This window comes from Caloenas nicobarica, chromosome 24 (genome assembly GCF_036013445.1).
Source record: "Caloenas nicobarica isolate bCalNic1 chromosome 24, bCalNic1.hap1, whole genome shotgun sequence".
Classification (NCBI taxonomy): domain Eukaryota; kingdom Metazoa; phylum Chordata; class Aves; order Columbiformes; family Columbidae; genus Caloenas; species Caloenas nicobarica.
In genome coordinates, this window is record NC_088268.1 from 2,950,120 (window position 1) to 2,971,005 (window position 20,886).

The window sequence follows — 20,886 nt, forward strand, 5'->3', positions numbered from 1 at the left end:
GGGTTTGGGGTTGAGGCTGTGGAAGGTGGAGATTGGAGAGGGGGTGAAGAATTGGGGGGGGGGTGCAAGGACACCCCTTCTGCACCCCCTCTCTGGGGACACCTTGGCGAGGGGGGGCGAGGTCAACCTCTGCTCCCCTGAGGGTTTAAATGACCCCGGGTCTGCCCTGATCCCCCCTTGTCCTTGCAGCCCCCTCTGACCTGTCCACACTTCAGACCCCCATGGGCATCCTGACCCTCTGCCCCCCCAAATCTCCTGTCCCCCCCCAGGCCTGTCCTGACCCCCAGATGTGTCCACACCCCAGACCTCCATGGGCATCCCGACCCCCAAGGTCCATCCTGACCCTCTGCCCCCGCCTCCAATCTCCTGTCCCCCCCAGGCCTGACCCCCAAGGTCCATCCTGACCCTCTGCCCCCCCCTTACCCCCCCAATCTCCTGTCCCCCCCAGGCCTGCTCTGACCCCCAGGCCCTCCTGACCCCGCCTTGTACCTGCTGCCCCCCCACCCCCGGCCCCTCCCTCCGCCCCTCCGCGCAGGCCCCGCCCCTCCCGAGGCCACGCCCCCCGCTGACCTGCCCCCCCCCCCCTCCCCCGCGCTGACCTGCCCTCCCCGCCCCTCCCGCCGCCGTGCAAATCTCGCGAGACTCCGCGCGCTTTCACTAGTGTGTGTTGCACCAATCGATCCGGGCCGGGCCGGGCCCAGCGCCGCGGGGAGGGGGCGAGACCGGCCCCGGCACCTGCCCGCGCCCCGCCACCGCCCCCCGCGCCGGGGAGCCCAGGGGTCCCCGCAGCCCTGTGCCCCCACCCTCCCCTCCACTCGCGCTCCCCACCTGCCCAGGCGCCGCCGCCCGCCGAGCCCTCCCTCGGGCCTTTGTCCTGCCGCGAGGCCTTGCGGCTGCCGCCGGCCTGCGCGCACCCCGGCCGGGTGAGGTTTCTTACGCGAGGCCGGGGATCCGCGGCCTAGCCATCCTTTCTCATCCTCCTCCCCGCCCCGAAGCCGGGCGAGGAGCGAGCCCCCACCTTCCCTTCCCCCCCCCTCCGCCCTGCTGCTGCCGCCCCCCTCCCCTCCGCCCTTCTCCCCCGCGTGGAGCCCGGGTGCCCGCAGCGGCGGCGGTGCCTGGCTCACGAGAGGCCGCGGAGCCGCCCCTGGCCTCCCCCTCCCGCCCGTGCCGCCGCTGCCGCCGCCGCAGCAGGTTCCCTCCCTCCCTCCTCCTCCTCCTCCTCCTGCTCCTGCCCCCGGCGGCGGCGGGATCCGAGCGGTGCCCCGGGAGCGCTCGGCCCGGGCAGGAGGGGAGAGGAGCAGCGGCGGGGCGGCGGCAGGAGGAGCAGCAGCGCCAGGTGAGAGAGAGAGCCCCCGGGGGCGGCGGGGGAAGCGCGGGGACCCCCCTCGCCTCCCTTCTGGGCGCTGGGCCCGAGGCAGCCCCGGGGGCGGCGGGGCCGTGGGTGGGGTGGGGGGAGACGGGCAGCGACCTCGGGCCGCGGTGGAGCCGGGGAGCGGGGGGGGCGGAGGCTCCTCAACGCTCCCCCGAGCCGGGCCGGGGTCACGGCGGAAGGGCCCGAGGCCTGTGCCCCGGGGCGGCGGGAGCGAGGCCTGGGCCGCGGGTGCTGCCTCGCCGGGGCTGGGAGCAGCGCAGGCTCCGCGGGCGGGGGGGTAAGAGCGGGGCGGGGGGTGGCGGATCGGCCCAGCCCGGCCCGGGGGAGCGCGGAGGCCCCGGGTCGGCGCGGGAGGTTGAAGGAGGTGGGCACGGCCTGTGAATCCCCGGCCTAGGAGTTGAGGCGGTGCTGCCTGGGGTGCCGGGGAGGAGGAGGAGGAGGAGGCGGCGAGGCCGAGGCGGTGCAGCAGCTGGCAGCGGGGCAAGGCTGCTCACTCACCGGCTTATTTTCAAACGCGTGCCTCTGTTTCATCAGTGGGGAGGGAGGGAAGGATGGGAGGGAGAGGTGCTGAAAATCACCTCGCAAAGGAGTGGGGAAGGGCAGGGGTGGGATGGCATCCCCTGCTGGGAGGGATGGAGGGGGGCCCAGGGCAGGCCCTGGGGTTGGGGGAAAGGCTCTGGAACTTGTGGCCGTCCCTTCCCCAGAGCAGCATCCCAGCCTGGGGATGCGATTCCCTCCTGGATGGTCGCTCTGTGCCCCGTCATGGGCGAGAGACCTGGGAGTACTTGAACATCTTCGCGTTCATGGCTTGTCTGTCATTTGCCTCGGTGCACAGATTTCCTGTTTTGAAAACTAGGCTGGGAGCTTTGTTGGGCTTTTAAAGCCCGTAGTAGAAATAGCATTCTCTAATAACCACATTTAGGAGTCCATTAGTTTTTGAGGCGTGTTACTGATTTGGGAGAGCAGTTGTAAATGCCCCTGGATGGATTCGCTTTGCCCCCTGTAACTTAGATCTGCAGCGTTTGGAGGAAACGACAGGGACAAAATGGACAGTTAATAAAAGGAACAATTGTATACTGCCTATTCTAGAGGGCACTTGCTGCCCTTCAAGAACTTTCCTCATCGCATATGCTCTTTATACAGCAAATCTTTATCTTCTGTCTCTTTTTTTTTTTTTTTTTCCCCTACCTTAGTCCAGAAAATGAAACTGGAACAGACATTTCTGGAAATGAACTTGATTGGTGCAGTTAGGAAGATGTGATTCACAGTTATAATGAACATAGAATTTTGTCCCATTTTTTCGCAGTTCAGTATTCGAATTGTGTATTTCCAGATTTTTAACCTGTTTGCACAACTATGCTGGTTGGCTTTTTTTTAACCCTTCGGTAATGGCATCTATCATGCCGGATTGCCAGGAGGTACCCCGAGTGCATCCAGTATATAGAAGCAGCTGTTGAACTGGATGTATCTGATGCTTTACTCTGTAAAGTAGAAGGTTTAAACAAGCATTATTTTCTTCTTATATTTTCTTCTTATAATCCCTCTCTGTGCTTGGAAGAACCAAAGCTGTTGTCAGTGAAATCTGGAGTTCGGGCAGATCTAGTATTTCCAGGATTGGCCAAAAATAAATTATGGGGTAAAGAATATTGGTTTGGTGGGTTTTTTTCGTAGTCATGCAGTGTGGATAAAAAGCTCTGAAGCTTTTAGCTGTAAGACTCTGGCCCCATATTTTCCTTGTAATAAAGCATCCAGTGGGAGAATGTGACATAATTGGTTTTTTGGATTTAGAGATCTTGAAATGGCTCGTGCAACAGATAGAAGAGGAAATTCTCCAGCAGGGTGATGGTTTAAGTACAGTAACATGGTGGCAAAGTTATGTTATTATTGCACGGTAATCTTGCATTTTTCTTGCAAGAACATGCTTTCTACATGCTTGTGCTGCAGAACAGGCACTTTGGAGTCTTGGAATATTAAATCTCCTTTCCTTGCTTTGCATAATCCGAGTGTTCTTGTCCCTTAGCAGCAGAAATGATGGAAGAATTGCATAGCCTGGACCCACGAAGGCAGGAGCTACTGGAGGCCAGATTCACCGGAGTTGGGGTTGCGAAGGTGAGTGGAAGCTCCTCTGGTAACGGGCACGACAGCTTATGCATCCCACGCTGTGCTTTGGCTTTTTAATTTCTACGTTCATAATTTTGCTTTGCCAGCAGAATGTTTTGTATCAATAGTTGTGTTTTGACCGTTGATTTGCTCCAAGTGTGTTTAAGAGGAATGAAAATGGGATCTCTCCAAGCAGATGTTTTGCTTTGCAGAAGATTTTGGGCTCTAATTACATTCTTAAGGAGCTGCTCCATCTTAAGGCAGCTTGTACACCCCCAAAAAAACCCATGACAACTTTGGCTTTGGAAGTGGGACTCTTCCTTTCTGGCTGACTCTTCCTTTCTCAGAGTGTGCATTTGCAAACTGAATTTGGCCACTTGTTAGATACAGTTTCAAGCTTACTGTGTTTGATACATGTAACCAGACTTAATATATTCAGGAATTAGTTCAGTTCTTTGTGGGTGCAGTGTGCTAAAGTTGTCTACTGGGTCACATAGAACACACACACAAAGAGTATTTGAAGGTAAGCTCCCCTATATCTGTGCTCCACAACCTGCTAGTAAAATCCCATCTTTGTCCTCACGTACAACTTCGTAACTGTTCAGTCGCTGCCTTTCTTGAGTAAGGAGCTTGAATAATAACATTGTGGTTGCTTGCGTTAAGCTCTTTCTTCTCCAGATGATTTTGGTAGTGTTAATCGATATTCTCTCAGAGCAATGAAATGGTGGGAGAAATCATCTTAAACTAGGTCAGTGGTAAAGAGTTTACTCTAGAGGAAGACACTGAGTTTTGGAAAACATCAAGGTAGATGGTAAAACAGTGTATCATTGCTCGATAATTTTCAGAAACCTCTTAGAATTATTTGGGGAAGAAACTGTTAGGGGAGTTCTCTGTTCCCTGACAAAACTTTTTAGGTGCTGCATTTCTTAGAAAAATTCAAAGCAAATCAGAACTTGAAAAAGGGTTTCGTTTGGAGTTCCTACTTTTCTTTCTGATCTGTACTTCACTCAGGACTCAAATAAGGTCAAGTCTTGGAAGGGAGCGTAAGTAAAATGTTCAGCTGTAAGGTAGTGTAGTAAGGAAGATTAACACTAGAAGTTATTAATGGGTAACAATTTCAGTTACTGAAGTAAGAGTGTGGGGTTTTTTGATCTTTTTCCCCCACTTTTAAGACTTTTTTTTTTTTTTTAATCTTAAGGCCTTTACTGGCGTAAAAGTTCATGCTACATAATGTATTTACGATCTTGAAAGTCTTGTTTTATACAACATTACAACTTTTTATGTACTTTTTCATCTGTTTCTTGCCTCTCCCTCCACCATGTAGGTCAGTTTAACATCTTTAGCTGTACCAGTATAGATAAAGCCAAACAACTTTCTAGACCAACTAAGACTTGGAAGCACAGACACCATCATCGCTTTAAAACAGCACCAATATACTCAGTGCTCACAAAGAATGTTAGGAACTGTTCCTTTTAAAGGAATAACCTTTAAAATATACCAGAAAGCAAGTCTTAATTATGTTTTCAATATGTTTGCAGCAGAAAGTACATGCACTTTCTCCGTAGGGCGAATATTGAAAACTGATTTTTCTTCCTAAGGCATATCCAAGTAAAAAAGTCTTATTTCTTGGAGGCTTCACTTTGAGCAAAGCTCTTCTGTTACTAAATTTTATTTCTACCTGCTGTTATGCAGTACAGTGTTTTCCGTTGTATTAGTCAGTAAACTGAAGTGCATTACAATATTTATTTCAATATTTGCAATAAATCAGCCAACCATTGATATGAACTAGCATGACTCTGCTATGTTGCAGCAAATCTCAGTTGCAATATTAATCTCAGCTACTACATTCCCTCCCAGGTTGGTGCTTCAAATTCCCTCCCTACCCCCCCAAGTCTCCGTCCGTCATGCTCCGCCCTGGCATTGGTAGGTCACTGTCTTAAAGGGAATATATTGGGAAAGCTGTGATACGATTTATGCGATTCAACTAAGACTTTTTTAGCTCTCCCCGATGTCGAAGGAAGGCTACGCAGGGTTAGTGCCATCTAGTGGGACTGGGACTGGCAGATCCTCCTGGGATGGAAGGTATTCTGTTGCTGTTTATTGCATAAAAGGAAGAAATGTCATCTTAGGTGCTCTGCTATTGGGTGAAGGCAGCAGGCGGTTGTAACTGAGCTTCCTGCCTTCCACGGGCCGAGTGTATCGCTTCGTGTCTTTGGTTAGGTTTCTTTAACGTTTAAAAATACAGGGTATATTTTGGACCCGCGGAAAACTCATGCGCTAATTTACATCCTTAGCCCAACTGCAGCTTTAGAGCCTGTTTTCCCCGCGTGTTTGCAAGTAAAGAACAACTATACGTGTTTCTGAGAGATGAATGAGACTAAGCTCATCTAGAATAAATTTTTAGGCTGGAAACTAGGAAAACAGACTTCTCGCCATCAGTCATGGGATTCTGGAAGAGCTTTCCAGTAACAGTAGTAGAGGACAGAAATCCTAAACTGCTTTGGAAACAGCTGTGTGCTGTCACCTCCTGCGGTAGCCGAAGGCACAACCCAATGACCGAGGTTGTTTGCAGTCCCAAATGTCTCAAAATTCTGTTGCAAGTCTGTGATGAATTATCTTGCTTAATAGCTGGAGAAGATATTTCTCTAGAAGCTCGGAGTTAATACATGGAATCAAATTATGAGCAAGGAATGTTTCTAGGCAACTGTTATACTCATGTGGTTCATCCAGGTCACTAGATAGCTTCAAAAAGCCAGTGATGCTTTAGATGTCTGTTCTCGCCATATGGTAAAGTGCCATTTTTCCCCAAATTCACAAAGCAAATCCTTGAATTAACACATGACTATCTGTCACCTACCAGTATTGCTGCTTATTTAGCTCCCGTTTATGTTTACTTACTAGGGGAAATGTGAGCGTATTCACTTGAGGCATTATTCTGACTTGTCATCTCAGACATCTTCCTTGGGTCAGTAGGTACAGAAAACAAAATGTAGTTTGTTTCTCTGGATAACATAGTTTAATTTGGTCTGCTTTCATTTTCTGCCTCCCTTTCCCCTGTCTGGGTGCTCACTTGGAGATACCAGGCGGATATTTGTGTCATTTCTACAGAGTTTTCCTGGATAAGAATTGGAATAGGTAATCGTGGTGTTTGTATGTGGCTTGTCTCAGGCTTAACCAGAGTGGATCATCGCAGCAGCACACGTATCTTCTGCAAGTTTGGTCTTCTGAAGATCTTCAAACTAAGTTGTGTGCATCACTTTAGCTAAACTAAAAAGGCTGAAGTATTTCTTCAGAGAGTAACATTCTCTGTTGTGCTGTAGGAATCTTGTAGATCCAGATGACTGTGCTAGAACTGAAGAATTATTGGCCTTGGTGGTAGCCAGTGCTCCCTTTCCTCTGTCTTTGAGGTAGCGTAAACAGGGAAGTAAAAATAACCTGAAGAGTGTCACTTTTGCTGCAGAACATCTGCCTCCAAAAATAGAATTGCTCATAAAGAACAGCATTTACTTGTATTATTTTGGTTTTTACCCTTTCTCTGTCCTTCTAGCAGTCTTGATCAGTTCTCTAACTACCAGTTGTGTGGTCTACTTAGCAACATTTTTAGCAGCAACGTTACCAAGTTGAGAATTCGTGTTTGACAATGATCATGGAGGAAGCGATGCCGCGTAATGATGATCCTTAGCAGGTGTCACCAGAACACCTAGTTAATGGCAGTTTTGAAACTTAGAATTGAATTTATCAGCTACCACAGAATGTGCCAGGACTTTATGCCAGATACTTGAAAATTGCTTGGATGCTTCCGCGTGCAACGTTACTTATTTCAAATGTGTTGTCTGGCTACAAGCGCCCAGAAATATTTGTCAGATCTCAGTTCTATTTCTGCCCCTGAACTGAGGGTTAGGGTGAATTGCATGACCCTTCTGTCCAGTTTGCCGCCAGTAAAATAAAAATACTGTTTTTTTCGACCTGAGAGAACTCTTGAGGCGTAATGGAAGCCAAGCAAATCCTGGTGCAAATCTGCTTACCCGCCTGATACAGTGGAGGTTACCTGTGAACATCTGATAGTGGATTAACTTCTCATGGCAAAAAGACAAAGGTGGTTCGGGGGTTTCATTACTGGCTATTATACTGGGTTTTTCTAAAAGCCCAATTAAGAAGCAGGCTGTAATTCTCACACTTATGTGATGCTTGAAATAAGATAAGAAGATGTTAATTAAACCTCTCTTACACAGTAGTGCTGGACCAGAGTAACTGGAAACCATTCAAGCATTTCAGTTTGGTGTAAACCTGCACGGAGTCAGCACTGACTTAGTGGAACTAAGGATTGACTTTTTCCCTTTGAAATCTCTTGATTTACTATAGAATTCAGAAGAACTCGGGTTACCTTGGCTTGAGGTAATGAAGCATGTCTCCACCATTGAGTTAGTAGGAGAATTTTGCCATGCACGTTGCTGTAAGTCCACGTTGGAGACTCCAGCTAGGCAGCAGGAGTTCCTAGAGCTCTTTCAATACGAGGGATTGGAGAGCACAAAATGAAAACTGCCCAACATAAGAGTTGCTAAGAAGCCTGAGGAATAATTTTTGGGAGGCTGGAGAGGCTGAGGACGTGCAGGAGCCATGCGAGGCATGAAGAGGAGATAGGTAAGGGCGGTCTGAGTCAGATTAGCTTTGCTACAGAAGATCCAATGGGAGCTATTATCGGGCTAAGTTGTTTCTATTGAAACTTCAGCCATTGTGCCGCTTTTGCGGCCTTTCCAGGGCTCTTGCAAAGGGAGAAATGACTAACCAGCTCGTGTGAGTGGACAGATTTTAAATTCTTGCCTTTGAGTAGGAGGCTTGAAAGCGCCTGCTATTGTTGCATCCGCTTGGAGGTTGTGTTGTGCACAGGTAGGTCACAGACTTAGAAGCAGTGGTTGATAGGTGAATCACAAGGGAAAAGAGCATGCCAGCTTATCTCAGAAAGAAATTCCTTGCGGAGGAGGAAGTGTGTGCTGTTCTTGTGCTTGTCATTTGGGTAAACACTCCAGAAACTATTAGCTTATTTCAGATGACCCACGTATTTTGAATTTTTACTGAGCCCCATCACTGATTCTCTTGACAGGGTACAGTGGATGAGTGGGCTGTAAGTGATATCAGAGAAGTGCAGTATTATCCCAAAGTAGTCTGTGCTAGAAAAGCCAGATGCCAGTGCAGATGACTTCTTCAGGAACCGAACTTGTTAGCCCTTCCTGTGTAAAACTATTGCATGTTGATTGTTCCCTGTTCCTACTTCCCCAGCAATATTCTGATGTTAATATTCTTTGCCATGTTGGGTTTATTTCCAAAATTCAGGTTGGTTCCTTTAATTCCCTTTGTGCCATGACCACTTATGATGGTATGCTAAATTAAGTACTGAACATTTATCCAATGTCAGTTACTGAGTTAAATATAAACAGGCAGGAATGATAAAACATAAATTTGAAGGGTTTTTTTATACACGCACTCAGATTTAAGGGGGAGATGCTCAGATGTATGGTTCCTTATATCCATTGTCTAAACATGTTGCTATAAGCAGTTGATAACATGAAGTTATATGTGAAACTGGAAATCTAGCTGGATGATCAGGAAAACTTGCCTTTTTTTTTTTTCTCTCGCATAACTATGTGAGCAGAGGCGCAGCTGAGCACTAGGCCATGTTCCTTCAGCATCCTGGGTATTGCATCTTTATTACTTCAAGCACAGCATGTTCTGGTGAGCAATTTGTGTTTCTGTAGTTGGGATATCTCAAAACAAGCCTTTTTTGCCAACTTTGACATGAACAAGATGCCTCAGCTCCTTGCCTGTAAGATGGACCTAATCCTCGACTGTGAGAGACGCATCAGTGGAAAGCCCGCTAGGAGATCATCCAGCTCATGCAGTGCAAATGTGTCTAAATTCACCTACAAATAATTAATTCTGAATTTACAGTATCAATACACGTGACAGGGAACTGGCTGGACACATACAGACATCTGACAGGCTGTTCTTTTCTGGTTCCATAACTCAGTACTTAGTTCCTTTTCACTCTTTCTACTACTGTGTTGAGTTCAATTTTACAATTTTGTCAGTGTAGTTTCTAGAGGAGGTTTTAAAGGAAAGGAAAAATATGTCTTTTGCTCTTCAAGAATCTGTGATAAGAACCGAGTTGCTCTTTTGATGCAAAAAATGGGTTTGATTCCGACTGCTAAAGCTGTAGATTTGCCACATGGAATAGTTGGTACAGGTAATTGTGGTGCTGGAAGTAAGAAAAACATTGTGGATTTTGTACTAGGCGTTTTTCCAGCGGCTTGCATTCCAGAACTTTACATTCGGTTGCAAACTGAGTGGATTTTTTGTACTGGAGAGGATAAACTTGTATTTCTGAAAAAAATCTTTGGATTATTTCTAACTGTAGATGCCCTCACCAGTTTGTTTCTCCAGGTTACCCTGGAATACAGGTCGTTGCTGAAACATTGGCCCTTCCTCAAACACACTGTTCCTGAAAAGCTCGAATGTGGCATTTTGGGAGCAGCTGCTCCTGTCATTTGCTCTCCATGTGCAAAATGGAGGCAGCGAGATTTAAGCAAATGTGGCAACAAGTTTCGCTTTCGTCTTCATCATGTCAGAGCCCCAGTCTGTCCATCTGAGCCCAGCAGATGCTAATTTGTTGAGATGCTCCTGCACCTAATGAAGCTTTCACACTTGCACAGAAGGGTGATGTCTTGAATGTTTGAGTTCCTGAGAGGAAGCGAAGTGTTTTAGAGGGCAGTTTATAAACAAGCTTTTACATGGGCGAAAATATATACTTGCTGTTGCCACTTGCCATGAGATATTACGTTTTTTTTAATCAATGAGGCCTTCATGTGGATGTAGCTGAGGAATGAATAAGTCCCTCATAACCTAAAGCTGTACCTGTAAGATTTGTGAGCCATTGTGTTGAGTGGTGGGGAGCTTGCTTCTTTGTTTAAAAAGCAAATAAATTTTAAGCTTTTGTATTGCTGAAAAGCTAAAATATCTTTCTGGTCCTGAGCTATTTGTGTGATGAGTTGAAGGGGTGATGATATAGCTTAAAGAATATCACCTGCATTTTTTTAAAGTAATTTGCTTTTAAAAGAAGGGAATCCTAAATATGTAGCTTCTTGAGCCGTTCAAGTGTTGTTATTTAATACAGAATATATTTAATAATATTTAAACAGAACTTTTACTTTCTGCGGTTGCCTGCTTGGAAATTTGGGTTAGTAATAGCCAGGTTGTGTCACAGGTTTAATTTCATGGTGGTGTTTGTCTTATTAATGGGGAAGCGACAAGTGCCCCCCTCAAAAATAATCCACTATGGGGCTTCTCTGTGGCGTTAAGGCTTCTCCCCCACCCTTCCCATAAGGCTTCTGCTCAAGTATATAATGAGAATGGTCTTTGCTAAGAAAGATTGATTGGTGGGAAGTAGGTACTGCAAAAATAAGAATGCTAAAATAGAATGAATCTTTGGGAAAAGATGCTCGCAAGTTATTAATGGAGAGATAGCTTCATCATGTCATTCTTCCTGGTAATACATTCCATCAGTAATTGTGAATCTTGTTTTTATATCTTTGTCAAATTTGTCTAGATTTCTTAAGTTAGATCTGTGGGAGGATGCTTTGGTGTCAGAGCACTAGGCTAAAACACAGTGACTTCGCATGATTCACTTTTCTTTCCTTTTAAAACCAGTTTTGATACAGATTTTAGAAAGGAGTTTTCAAAACCGCTTGGGTACGTAAAAATGCAGATGCGTATCCAGTAGAGCCTGTGAAGATGCAGGCAGATTCTTGTAGGTGCCTGGATACTGTTTAAATAAATCTATTCTAGCCTCTTGAATTTATGCTTTAACCTGGTTGGAGCGACTGCTCTGGTGGCAGCTCAGCCCTGGGTCCGTAAAATAGCCCAGTGGGAAAGATTGTCTTATTGATGCCAATTGTTAACACAACTTTCACTCGTTCACTTTTGTAGTGTTAAAAAAAGCATTAAAATGACGCATTTAAAGAAAAATCAGTGGTACTGCCAGCATCCAATAACAGTAATCGCTGCCTCGCCAGATGGAAGATGCCTCTGAATTTTTAGCCCAGGGTCAAGCAGATGCTCGCCTGAAGAGCCGAGCTTGGAACCGCTGCTGCTCAACAAATCAGAAGTTTTGTTTCTCAAACCAGTTGTCTTCGGCTTTTACGAATACCGCTGTGGCTGTTCTGTGGACGTGGTTAAACAGAGCGGTTCGAATATAAATTGATACAGAAATATCATCAGTATCCTGAGAAGACACTCTCCAACTGGCAGTCCAACTTTTTTCTTGCTCCAAACCTCTTGTGAATTTTTTTAGTGCCCCATCACGTGCCCTGGGTATTTGACCCGTGTTGCTGCTGTACCCATGTGACGTAGAGCAGCGTAGTTAGCCCGGAGATGCAATGTTTGATAGGACATATCTGCCTTGTATGGAAGATGTTTCTAACAGTCTTTTGCTTCTTTTTCACTAGGGTCCGTTAAACAGCGAGTCTTCCAACCAGAGCTTGTGTAGCGTGGGCTCTCTGAGTGATAAAGAATTGGAGGTAAGCGGGCGCAAATCCTCGTGGTAATCGGGTTTAAGGTGGACACGACTGAACTCAAAACACAGAAGGAATTGTGTGAAAGCGAGCAACAGTATTCTTTGATTGGAGTGTGAAAGGGACTAGTGGAAGTATTTAGTCTGGATTTTAACCCTACAGTCTTTGGACCATGCTGCAAAACAGTCCTTGAAGCTTCTCACCATAGCAGGCACATTTTACCCGAACTCAAAAACACAGCATTCTTAAAGCTCAGCTTATGACATTGTTTTCAGCTGCACTGTGATTTGTTTGCTGGTTTTGGCCAAATAAAAAGCCAGAGAGCATTAATGGAAAAGTTTGCCTTAACTATCAAGTATGTGAATTTGCAGAGTTCTGTACAAAGCAGAGCATTTTTATGAATTGCTCTGTGGAAGTGTGGGGAGGTGAAAATTAGTGCTTTATCCCTGTTTAATCTCACTGCTTTAGGATTAACTATTTCAAAATGCTGACTACAGCAGCAAAATTAATTGTAGAGTTGCATTTTTACTTTAAAATTCCACATTAAGAAAGCAAAATCTCAAATTTAAAGGTGTTTTCTTATGCATTTAAAGAACTCCACATGGTTATCAGGTAAGTTTTAGATCATATTTCCCTCTATTATACGGTAGTAGTGATATGAGGTGTTTGGTGAAAGTGTTTTGAGAACACAATATCTCAAACTCCATACAAGTAAGTATAGTTAATAGTGGAAAACTGAGTATTCATTCTTATTTTACTTGGGATTTTTTATGAACTTCTGTGAAGTGATTTAAATTGTCCAAGCTGACATAATCAAATCTACCATTCCTTGCTTTTTTTTCAGTCTGTAACAGATAACGCGGTGTGTGATTTTTGTTATGTAAGTCCTTGAATGGAAAAACAGCTTCCACTGACTCTCATTAATATGCTCGTGGTTGTGTGGAGGCTGTAATGGAGCCGGTGGTGTTACAGTCACGCCAACGCTGTTCACGACTTGCTCCTCACTACGCAGCGAGGAGGCTATTCCACTTTCACACAGACAGGAGCTGGTGCAGCAATTCTCTAGATAGTTATGGAGTTTTCACTCCCTCCGTTCTGAAAAGTACTTTGCAGACACAATAGCCACTGTTGTCTCAACATCCTCTCCATCCTTTTGCCAAAACAATAGCGTGTCGGTGACTGCCCAGCTGGCGACATGGGGCTGTAGATGTCCAGCATGTTTAGATTCTGGCTGTGTTAGCGTTATCCTTTTTATCCTGTTAAAGGAGGTAGATTGATTTCTGTGCTTACTGCGTGCAAGTCTTTTGGCAGAGATCTTTAAACAGGGTACTTTGGACTTTGGTTTCCAAAGAGCATGAAACTTAGGTTTACCACAGACTTTCTGGCCATGGCTTTCCCTCCCCCCAGTTGTGTTTTGCGCGCTGTGGTTTTCTTCCTGCCCCCAGGCTATAGTTTAGTGGTGTCTACAGTGATGGTAAAGCATATAGGTCAGAAATTATTTGGATCCCTTTGGGATAAGAGATGTTTTAACAATGATGTTGGTGATGGAAATGACAAGGTATCTTTCTTTCCAGCAACCTCAGTGAGCTGCTTCCAGCGCAGTGTTTCTTAAAGTTTTCAGCAGATTTGGCCACATAAGTGACCCTGGTGATGGGGGAAGGACCGTGCCAGGGTCTTCTCCACTCTCATGTGTCGAGGCTTGACAGTTTTGGAACCTTCAGGACTCCCAGCTGTGCTCTGTATTGTACCCGTGAATTAATATATCACTGATAAGCTGCTTCTCAGGTCTCTGGTTGCTCACAGAAACGGCAGATGCAACTGCCCCTTGACTTTAATGAAGAGAGAGGTCCAGAAGAATTGTTGCATCTAGGGCTGCGTTCTCCTGGCTGCCATCCTGGCGAGCTCTGCCATGTTTTGTGCGAGGTTGTGGTTGTGCAGCAGTAGACAGGAGAGTTCTTGTAGCCATCTGCAAAGAGCTTTGGGGAAAGAAGCATTAGCTGCAGGCAAAATGAATTGTCCTGGTAGACTGTGAGTAGCCACTGGATTGCAAATTTGGATGTCTGTTCGCAAACATTGTTATTGCTACTCTAGTACTGTGATCACCATGAAATGGTTTATACAGGCTTTTGTAAGTGTTTGAACTTGTTGTGCTAACCATGTGAGGTAACTGGGCAGTGCAGGACCGGCTCACTGCAGCTAAAATTAAAAAAATAACCTAATTCCTAACCATGTTCTCTTCCTTTTGCAGCACGTATATTCGGAGGTAGTAGCTATTTAAGAGCAGTTGTTACTTTAAGTACCAGCAGTAGCAACAAATGCACCAGAGAAATGAAATGGCCACTGGGGATATAGAGCAGATTATTATGTTTCGGTATTTTCTTTAAATCTTGGAATAACTGCAGAAATGTTAATTTTGAAGTATTGTTTGACAGACTCCTGAGAAAAAACAGAATGACCAGCGGAATAGAAAAAGGAAAGCGGAAGCGTATGAGACCAGTCAAGGTAATTCATTCTCCTGACCCTGCTGCAGGATTTCTGAACGGTTGGTAATTTGTGCACGTTTTGCACAGTCAGTGTCCTAGGAAACCAATGGCTTTTCTCAAGGGTGTGTCAGGCAGCTTGTTATAAACTACTCCATGATGGTGGAGTTCTCTTCTGGGAGCCTTGTTATCCTTATTGGCAGGAAACTACTCATCTACGGCTTATTCGCACAAACTATTGCGTTTTTATGGCACGAGCTGCCCAGGCGGCTTAATGTGGCTTCTCAGAAGCGGCGTTTTGGTCCCGCGTCACGACGTATACAGCAGCCAGGCTTCAAAATACAGGCTGTGCTCTCTTCCTTGCTTTTTGAGACGTATGCCTGCCTTCTTAGAGTAAGTTCTCACCACGACAAATAGGGAACAAAATGTACTCAAGTATAAAGCAGGCAGGGCTGTCTCAGACTACTGAGAAAAACCCAGCGCGTTCAAGTCCAAGTTCAGATTTTCTAGCAAATGGGCACAGGGGCAGATTTCTTTTGCTCTTCAACAAGAAAGTAACAAGGATTGTGTTGACAGAACTGCTTTGATAATATTATAAGAAGAGAAAAGGGCTAAGTTTTAATGAGCTGGTGTTAAGCCACCACTAATTATCTGTCTAACTCTTATAGGAATGCTTGTGAGAGACCTAATATGCAGTAATTTACCTGAAGGCGGAGGAGTAAAAATACCCTTTGCTCTGTCCTTATCTTGAAGGAAATTTTGGAGAACTTATGCAACATTCAGTGGTGTTTAGTGTTTTTTAAGTACTTTAGCAAGTGCAAATGCTGTTTGATTGGATTCGACATGTTTGGAATTGAGAGTTAATTGAATTTTTAGCTGTAAACCCTCCCAACAACAGCAGCAGAGCTGTAACCCTGAGGCAGTCTTTTGTCATGCAGAAGCTTGTGTTGTGATAGGTGTTGCATCCTTGTCCAGGGAAAAGAGTGTCAAAATATAGGAGTAGTTTTTTAGAATGACATCACAACTTCTGTTCTTAAAAATATCAGCTCTTATTTTCATCCTTTGTTTTCCTTTTCAGGAAAGGGCACTCCTAGAGGACATAAAATTAGTGATTATTTTGAGGTAAGCATCTTTACATTGTCTGAGAAAGCTGCTTGAATCACATTATGCAAAATCTGTAGATAGTAGTCTGTAACATGACATGTGTTACTGATCCATCATTGGAGTCATTGATGATATTAACCCAATATGCTCAAATCTGATTAGGTAAAGGATATGAGATTTTTGGAAGTAGATTTTTAAATGAGCATTTCTTTGAGCAGTTGATAAAGCATTTTCTTTCTAAAAGAGCAGCCATGTAAGTGTAGGTTTGAGGATGATTTCTGTTGAAACTTGGATCTCGGATGAGGATATCTGCCTGTGCAAACCGATTTTGATACAGGTTCAGTGCCGTGAAAGAACGTGCCTGCAAAGTCCTCCCGATTTCAGTAGGAAGTGGTTTACAGGGTTGGCTCTTGAGAAAAGCTTGCCATGGGAGGCACCACACAAGAGACAGAGACCCCTTCCCAAAGCAATGATGGGCATTCTAAAAGTCAATATTATTTTTATTGCACAGTTTCTGAAGTTTTTCTAGGTCTGCACAATCCAGAGCTCTAGCTTTTCTCTTACGTTCATTCCTTATTTTACTGAGTAACTCTGAGTCAGAAATTAAGTGCTTATTAGCACACATTTCTTTCCTGCCTAAGGTTTTTTTAGGTGCAGGAACATACAAATGAGTCCCTAGAGCCTATAAAGCTTCATTTTTTAGGATGAATGCGTTTCCTCTGTCTCTTTTAAATTTGCTTAATGTAGTATTTCTGTTGCGTTGGCCAGTTTGCTGGGGGAAGCGGCCCAGGAACCAGTCCCGGCAGAAGCGTGCCGCCCGTCGCCAGGTCGTCACCGCAGCATTCCCTGTCCAACCCCTTGCCGGTGAGTGTTTGCTCTGGGGACAGAGCTGGTGGCACGGCACCAAGGAGGTCGGTGGTAATAAAAGGTTCTGAACAGGAAAGAAGGGGCTCTTGGTGAGCGATTTGGCTTATTCTCTTTTTTACATCCGAAACTGATTTCTGGCAGCAAAGCCAGATGTTTAGGACATTGTAACACTGACTAGTCCATTTGTAACTGATACAAATATCTGAGCTTAAAGCGTGGAAGATCAATATTTTTAGCATGCTGTGTGGTTACAGATAGTTCACTGTCCTTAATAAAACGTGGAGCTGACATATTAATTATCTTATGTTCTATCATAGCTCCTGAACTTCTCCGTTGAGCTGGGAGTATGTTGTATGTTAGTACAGCACTAGTGCGATGATATTCTGATCTTGATTGGACCCTTTGGCTATACAGAAAAACTTGCATACCATAATTATATTGGGAAGGTCTTTTACTTCTCCTTAGGTGCATGTGACTTGTAAGGAGCAATAGCAAAAGCTTGCAAAGAAATGCGTATACGTGCACATCTGTTGTTATTTTTTTTGTTACATAATTCCATTTTGCTGTCACAGCATTTCTGCGAGATCTGAATGTGAAGAAATAACCAGTGTTTTTAAGCCATTTTAGCACAGAGCAGCTAAAGACATTTCTTTCAACTAGCAAAGCAATATTCAGTGGCTGTGGTGTCTGATCTCTAGTCTTGAACCTTGCCTGGGCCCATCTTTAAAAATTTTAAGCATTTGTTGAGTGTCACAAAAGTACAGAGCATTATGGGAAAGGTTAATATTCCAAAAAACAAATGCAGAGTCTTTACTGATTACATTACATTCCGCAGAGACCTTTGCACAGTTCGTGAATGTGTACTGAGCTAAATCCCAGCACTGAATGCTCTGCTCAGAATTCAATATATGTTGCTAAATTTTCAGAGCTTTTAATGCTGCTTTAAGGGAGAACGACAGATATGCTTCTAGATATTTTTGATGTTTACAAAAATGAAAATTGAAGACCCCTTTCTCCTGTCATTAATTCACTAATACACCTCGTTAAAGAGAAGTTAATGAAAGAAGTACCATCTCTGAACATTGCAGATGTGTGAGGTTTTAGGGAGAGTTCTTTATTCTAGCACCCTACAGGTGTTTATAATGGGACAAGTTGATTCTTCCTTTGGTTTTCTTTTTCTACACTTGTATGTACTGAGTAGGAAAAAGTTTGAGGAGAATATTTCTCCTGTGGTCAAGACTGATGTTACAGTTGGTTTCAGCCCATCTAGTTTTTCTCTCTCCTTACACAGGTGCTCTTTGTGTTTCTTATCTTCTGTTCTTTACTCTTGCAGCTAAACCTATAATGTTTGCACATTCATAGCAAACTATTTTGTGCATTTGTAAGCTCTGTTGTCTTTTTACAAACTGAATATCAATGGTTTGAGCTAAGCCCCCCAAAAATGGGAGGGTTGAGTAAAAATTGGAGAAGATTGAGTATCTTACCCCTTACAGATGTCAGTATGGTCTAGGAAGAGAGCAGAGTGGTAAAATGTCTTTCAGAATGAGACAAACCTCCTCCAAAGCTGTGAGTTAGTCTATATTGTAGTGGAAATTTTCTGCGATCAGAACTTGTAGAGGAATAGTAATGGCTTCAGGATGTTCCTTCTTGTCTTCACATCTCTTGACTGCTGTGAATTGCCACCTTCTCCTTTGGTCAGAAGAATGATCTGCAGGTCCTCAGACTCTTGCAAGGTCACTCTGGTATACAAGCATTCTTTTGGGGAGGAAAACACTCTCTTATTTGTAATGTTAGCCGGAAAATACACTTCAGGTTGCAATTTAGGTTTTTAAGAAAAACTGAAGCCTGACCTGACTGTTTACTTTCTATGTGGCATATGGCTGGCCCGGAGTTGTAGCTTGGAAAGATGTAGATGATTATTACCCCGATTGCCAAGTTTTAGCGGTGATGGGCTGGCTTCTAAAGTGAGATCCTGAGTGCTGTCATCAGTGTAGCTCAGATGATTCTTGTTCTTATTGAACCTGGTTCCTGTATCACAGTTGGAAAATGACTGTGCTGCAGGAGAAAGGAGCTGACCTTTAAGAGATGCAGTGCATCTTGAAAAGAATTTGGAAATGCATTAGTGCTTTGCTTATCTTGCAGATTGGTCCCAGCTATAATGACAGAAATGAGCTTACCATGACGTCTCGGTCTTAGACATGGTTTAGGTTGCTGACATTTAACAGTTCTGACTCAGGTTATTTCACCAGAATAATGAATGTATCGTGACATCGACTGTTCTAAAATGAGTCCTTGAAAAACATCAAGTAGTATTATTTTGAATGCATTGACCAAAATCAAAATGCACTAAGATTTTTGGATCTACAACCTATTTTGCCCCACTGGCACATGTATTTGCACAGGAAGGAGGTGTGTTAACTGACAAGGAGTTCTGTCCTGTGTGTTCATTTGTTACCTTTTTTTTTTTTTTAACTGATAACTTCATCTACTTTTTGATGTCTGCCATTGGAACAATCACTCCAGGAGTCCTGTTTGAGTTATCAGATCCTCACCATGCTGCCTGCCCATTCCTGAGCTGCTGCTTCGCTGACAACAGTTTTGGCAGAGTCAGAGAATTGCTTTTTATTTTTTTAAAAAAAAAAAAAATAGTTCATTGTATTTTTTTTGACTGTGTTACAGCGGCGAGTGGAGCAGCCGCTGTATGGGGTAGACGGCAGCACAGCAAAGGAACCGCAGGAGGAACACTCTGCTCTGCCAACGCTGATGTCGGTGATGCTGGCGAAACAGCGGCTAGAGAATGAGCAGCTGGCACAGAGGGGAGGTGGCCTCTGTTTTACTTTTGTCTCGGTGAGCAGCTCTGAAAAGATCTGAATCCCAGGGGATGTTTCTAGTTAAGGGATGGGGAATTTGAAGCTTTTCTGCTCAAAGCCAGTGGTTCAAGTGCAGCCTGGTTTATTGATGACCAAGTCTACCATCTTCTGGTAAGTTAATCTTCCTTGTGAAGATTTCTAGGTCCCAGGCTTTGCTTGTTTAATGAAATTACGTGAGTTTTTAGTTAATGGCTCGAAATCTTACGTAGGTCAGAAAAATAGCATCTAACAGGCTAACCTGATACATGCAAAGAAGCAAAAGAATGAAGTATAGTCTTGCTGTGAGAAATGTTTGTTTTGGCCTCGCTTAATCTCAGCTGACATGAATTATATTAGGCTTTTAAAAGCTTTGTCTTTTAGCAGGTTGTGCCAGGCTTCTTGAAAGAAACTGACTGTCTTTGTTTGTATAAAATAAGTCTTTTAGAGTATTCTGAAACCTTGACATGAAAGTATGGTACCCAGACCAGGCTGCATTCCCATATAAAGATATCTGCACGGACACTAGTGATCATGCTGTGGAGCATTTAACGATACACTAACTTTCTTTTGCAGGCCCAGCAAGGCAGCCCATCTTCTACCGGATCAGGGAACACTGAGCATTCCTGCACTTCCCAAAAACAGATTTCCATCCAGCACAAACAGTCACAGGTATAGCTCACTAGATGATACATCTCTTGGATGTGAGATTGAAGCTTGATGCAGCTTGTCTTCCACACCAGAGGATGCCTCTTGTGGTAGATGCAATGTTTTCAGTGAAAAAAAGCCAGTAGACCCAACTCAGTGTGTACCTGCTGATTGGAGTGAATCACTCTGAACTCTGTTCCTTATCCTGTAAAGGACGCTTTTCAGTTGCTGCTACTGGAGTTTGCCTAATCTGTTACTGAGGCTTTTCTGTGTCAATACTGGGGATAGTCCTTCAGCTGTGTGCAAATGTGCTCAGGAGAGGAACACCTTGTAGCTCTGTTCCCATTCTGTTGTACCCTGAATGTTCTTCCTCTCTCTGTAAGTGAAGATGCAAAGGAAACCTGGTTGATAGTGATGAATGCCTCTATTCAAGCGTTGGGTCCTGGCTGTATCCGCATTGCTCACAGTACAAATATCCCCAGTCTAGCTGGCAGCTCTCTGCGGAGCACACCATGGCATAGTTTGTCCTGTCAAGGCGGAACGAGCTGGGTTCCTGACAGCGCTTCTCAGCAACTTCACTGGCCTGAAGTCAAGAAGAGGAGTAGCTCTCCTGGCTGTGGTGCTGTCTCTTTGGTGCCTTTTAAATTGTTGAGATTCTTCTTGTGGCTTTATGGCAAGATTTACTTTTAGCTGTGCATCTTCCCCTGTTGCTTATAAGGATGTTCAGCTTTACCTGCAATGCACCTTGCTTACTTCTTCTCCATCTTATTTTGACTTTCATCTCTGACTTCTCCATGACTGACCCTTCCCTTGAGTGATTTTCAAACAATCAGTTTTGTATCAATCGTTTTCTCACATCAGTCTCTGTCAGAGATTATTTTTATTGCTGGGGGAAGTTCATTCTC

The 20,886-nt window shown here is 44.6% G+C and overlaps 1 protein-coding gene across 4 annotated transcripts in view; it reads left to right on the top strand.

Moving 5' to 3' along the window:
• Window positions 1-729: 729 nt before the first annotated feature.
• TLK2 (tousled like kinase 2) overlaps window positions 730-20,886 on the top strand; it is a 38,904-nt gene continuing 18,747 nt past the window's right edge. The window contains exons 1-8 of one of the 4 annotated variants that reach the window (XM_065651029.1): window positions 730-1,336; window positions 3,393-3,481; window positions 11,971-12,042; window positions 14,469-14,538; window positions 15,595-15,638; window positions 16,389-16,484; window positions 19,167-19,334; window positions 19,910-20,005. In XM_065651029.1, coding sequence (XP_065507101.1) covers window positions 3,401-3,481; window positions 11,971-12,042; window positions 14,469-14,538; window positions 15,595-15,638; window positions 16,389-16,484; window positions 19,167-19,334; window positions 19,910-20,005 — 627 coding nt within the window. In that variant the 5' untranslated portion in view covers window positions 730-1,336; window positions 3,393-3,400. Of the gene's footprint in view, window positions 1,337-1,583; window positions 1,650-3,392; window positions 3,482-11,970; window positions 12,043-14,468; window positions 14,539-15,594; window positions 15,639-16,388; window positions 16,485-19,166; window positions 19,335-19,909; window positions 20,006-20,886 lie in introns of those variants that run through there. The other 3 variants (XM_065651030.1, XM_065651032.1, XM_065651031.1) reach the window with 3 other exon arrangements.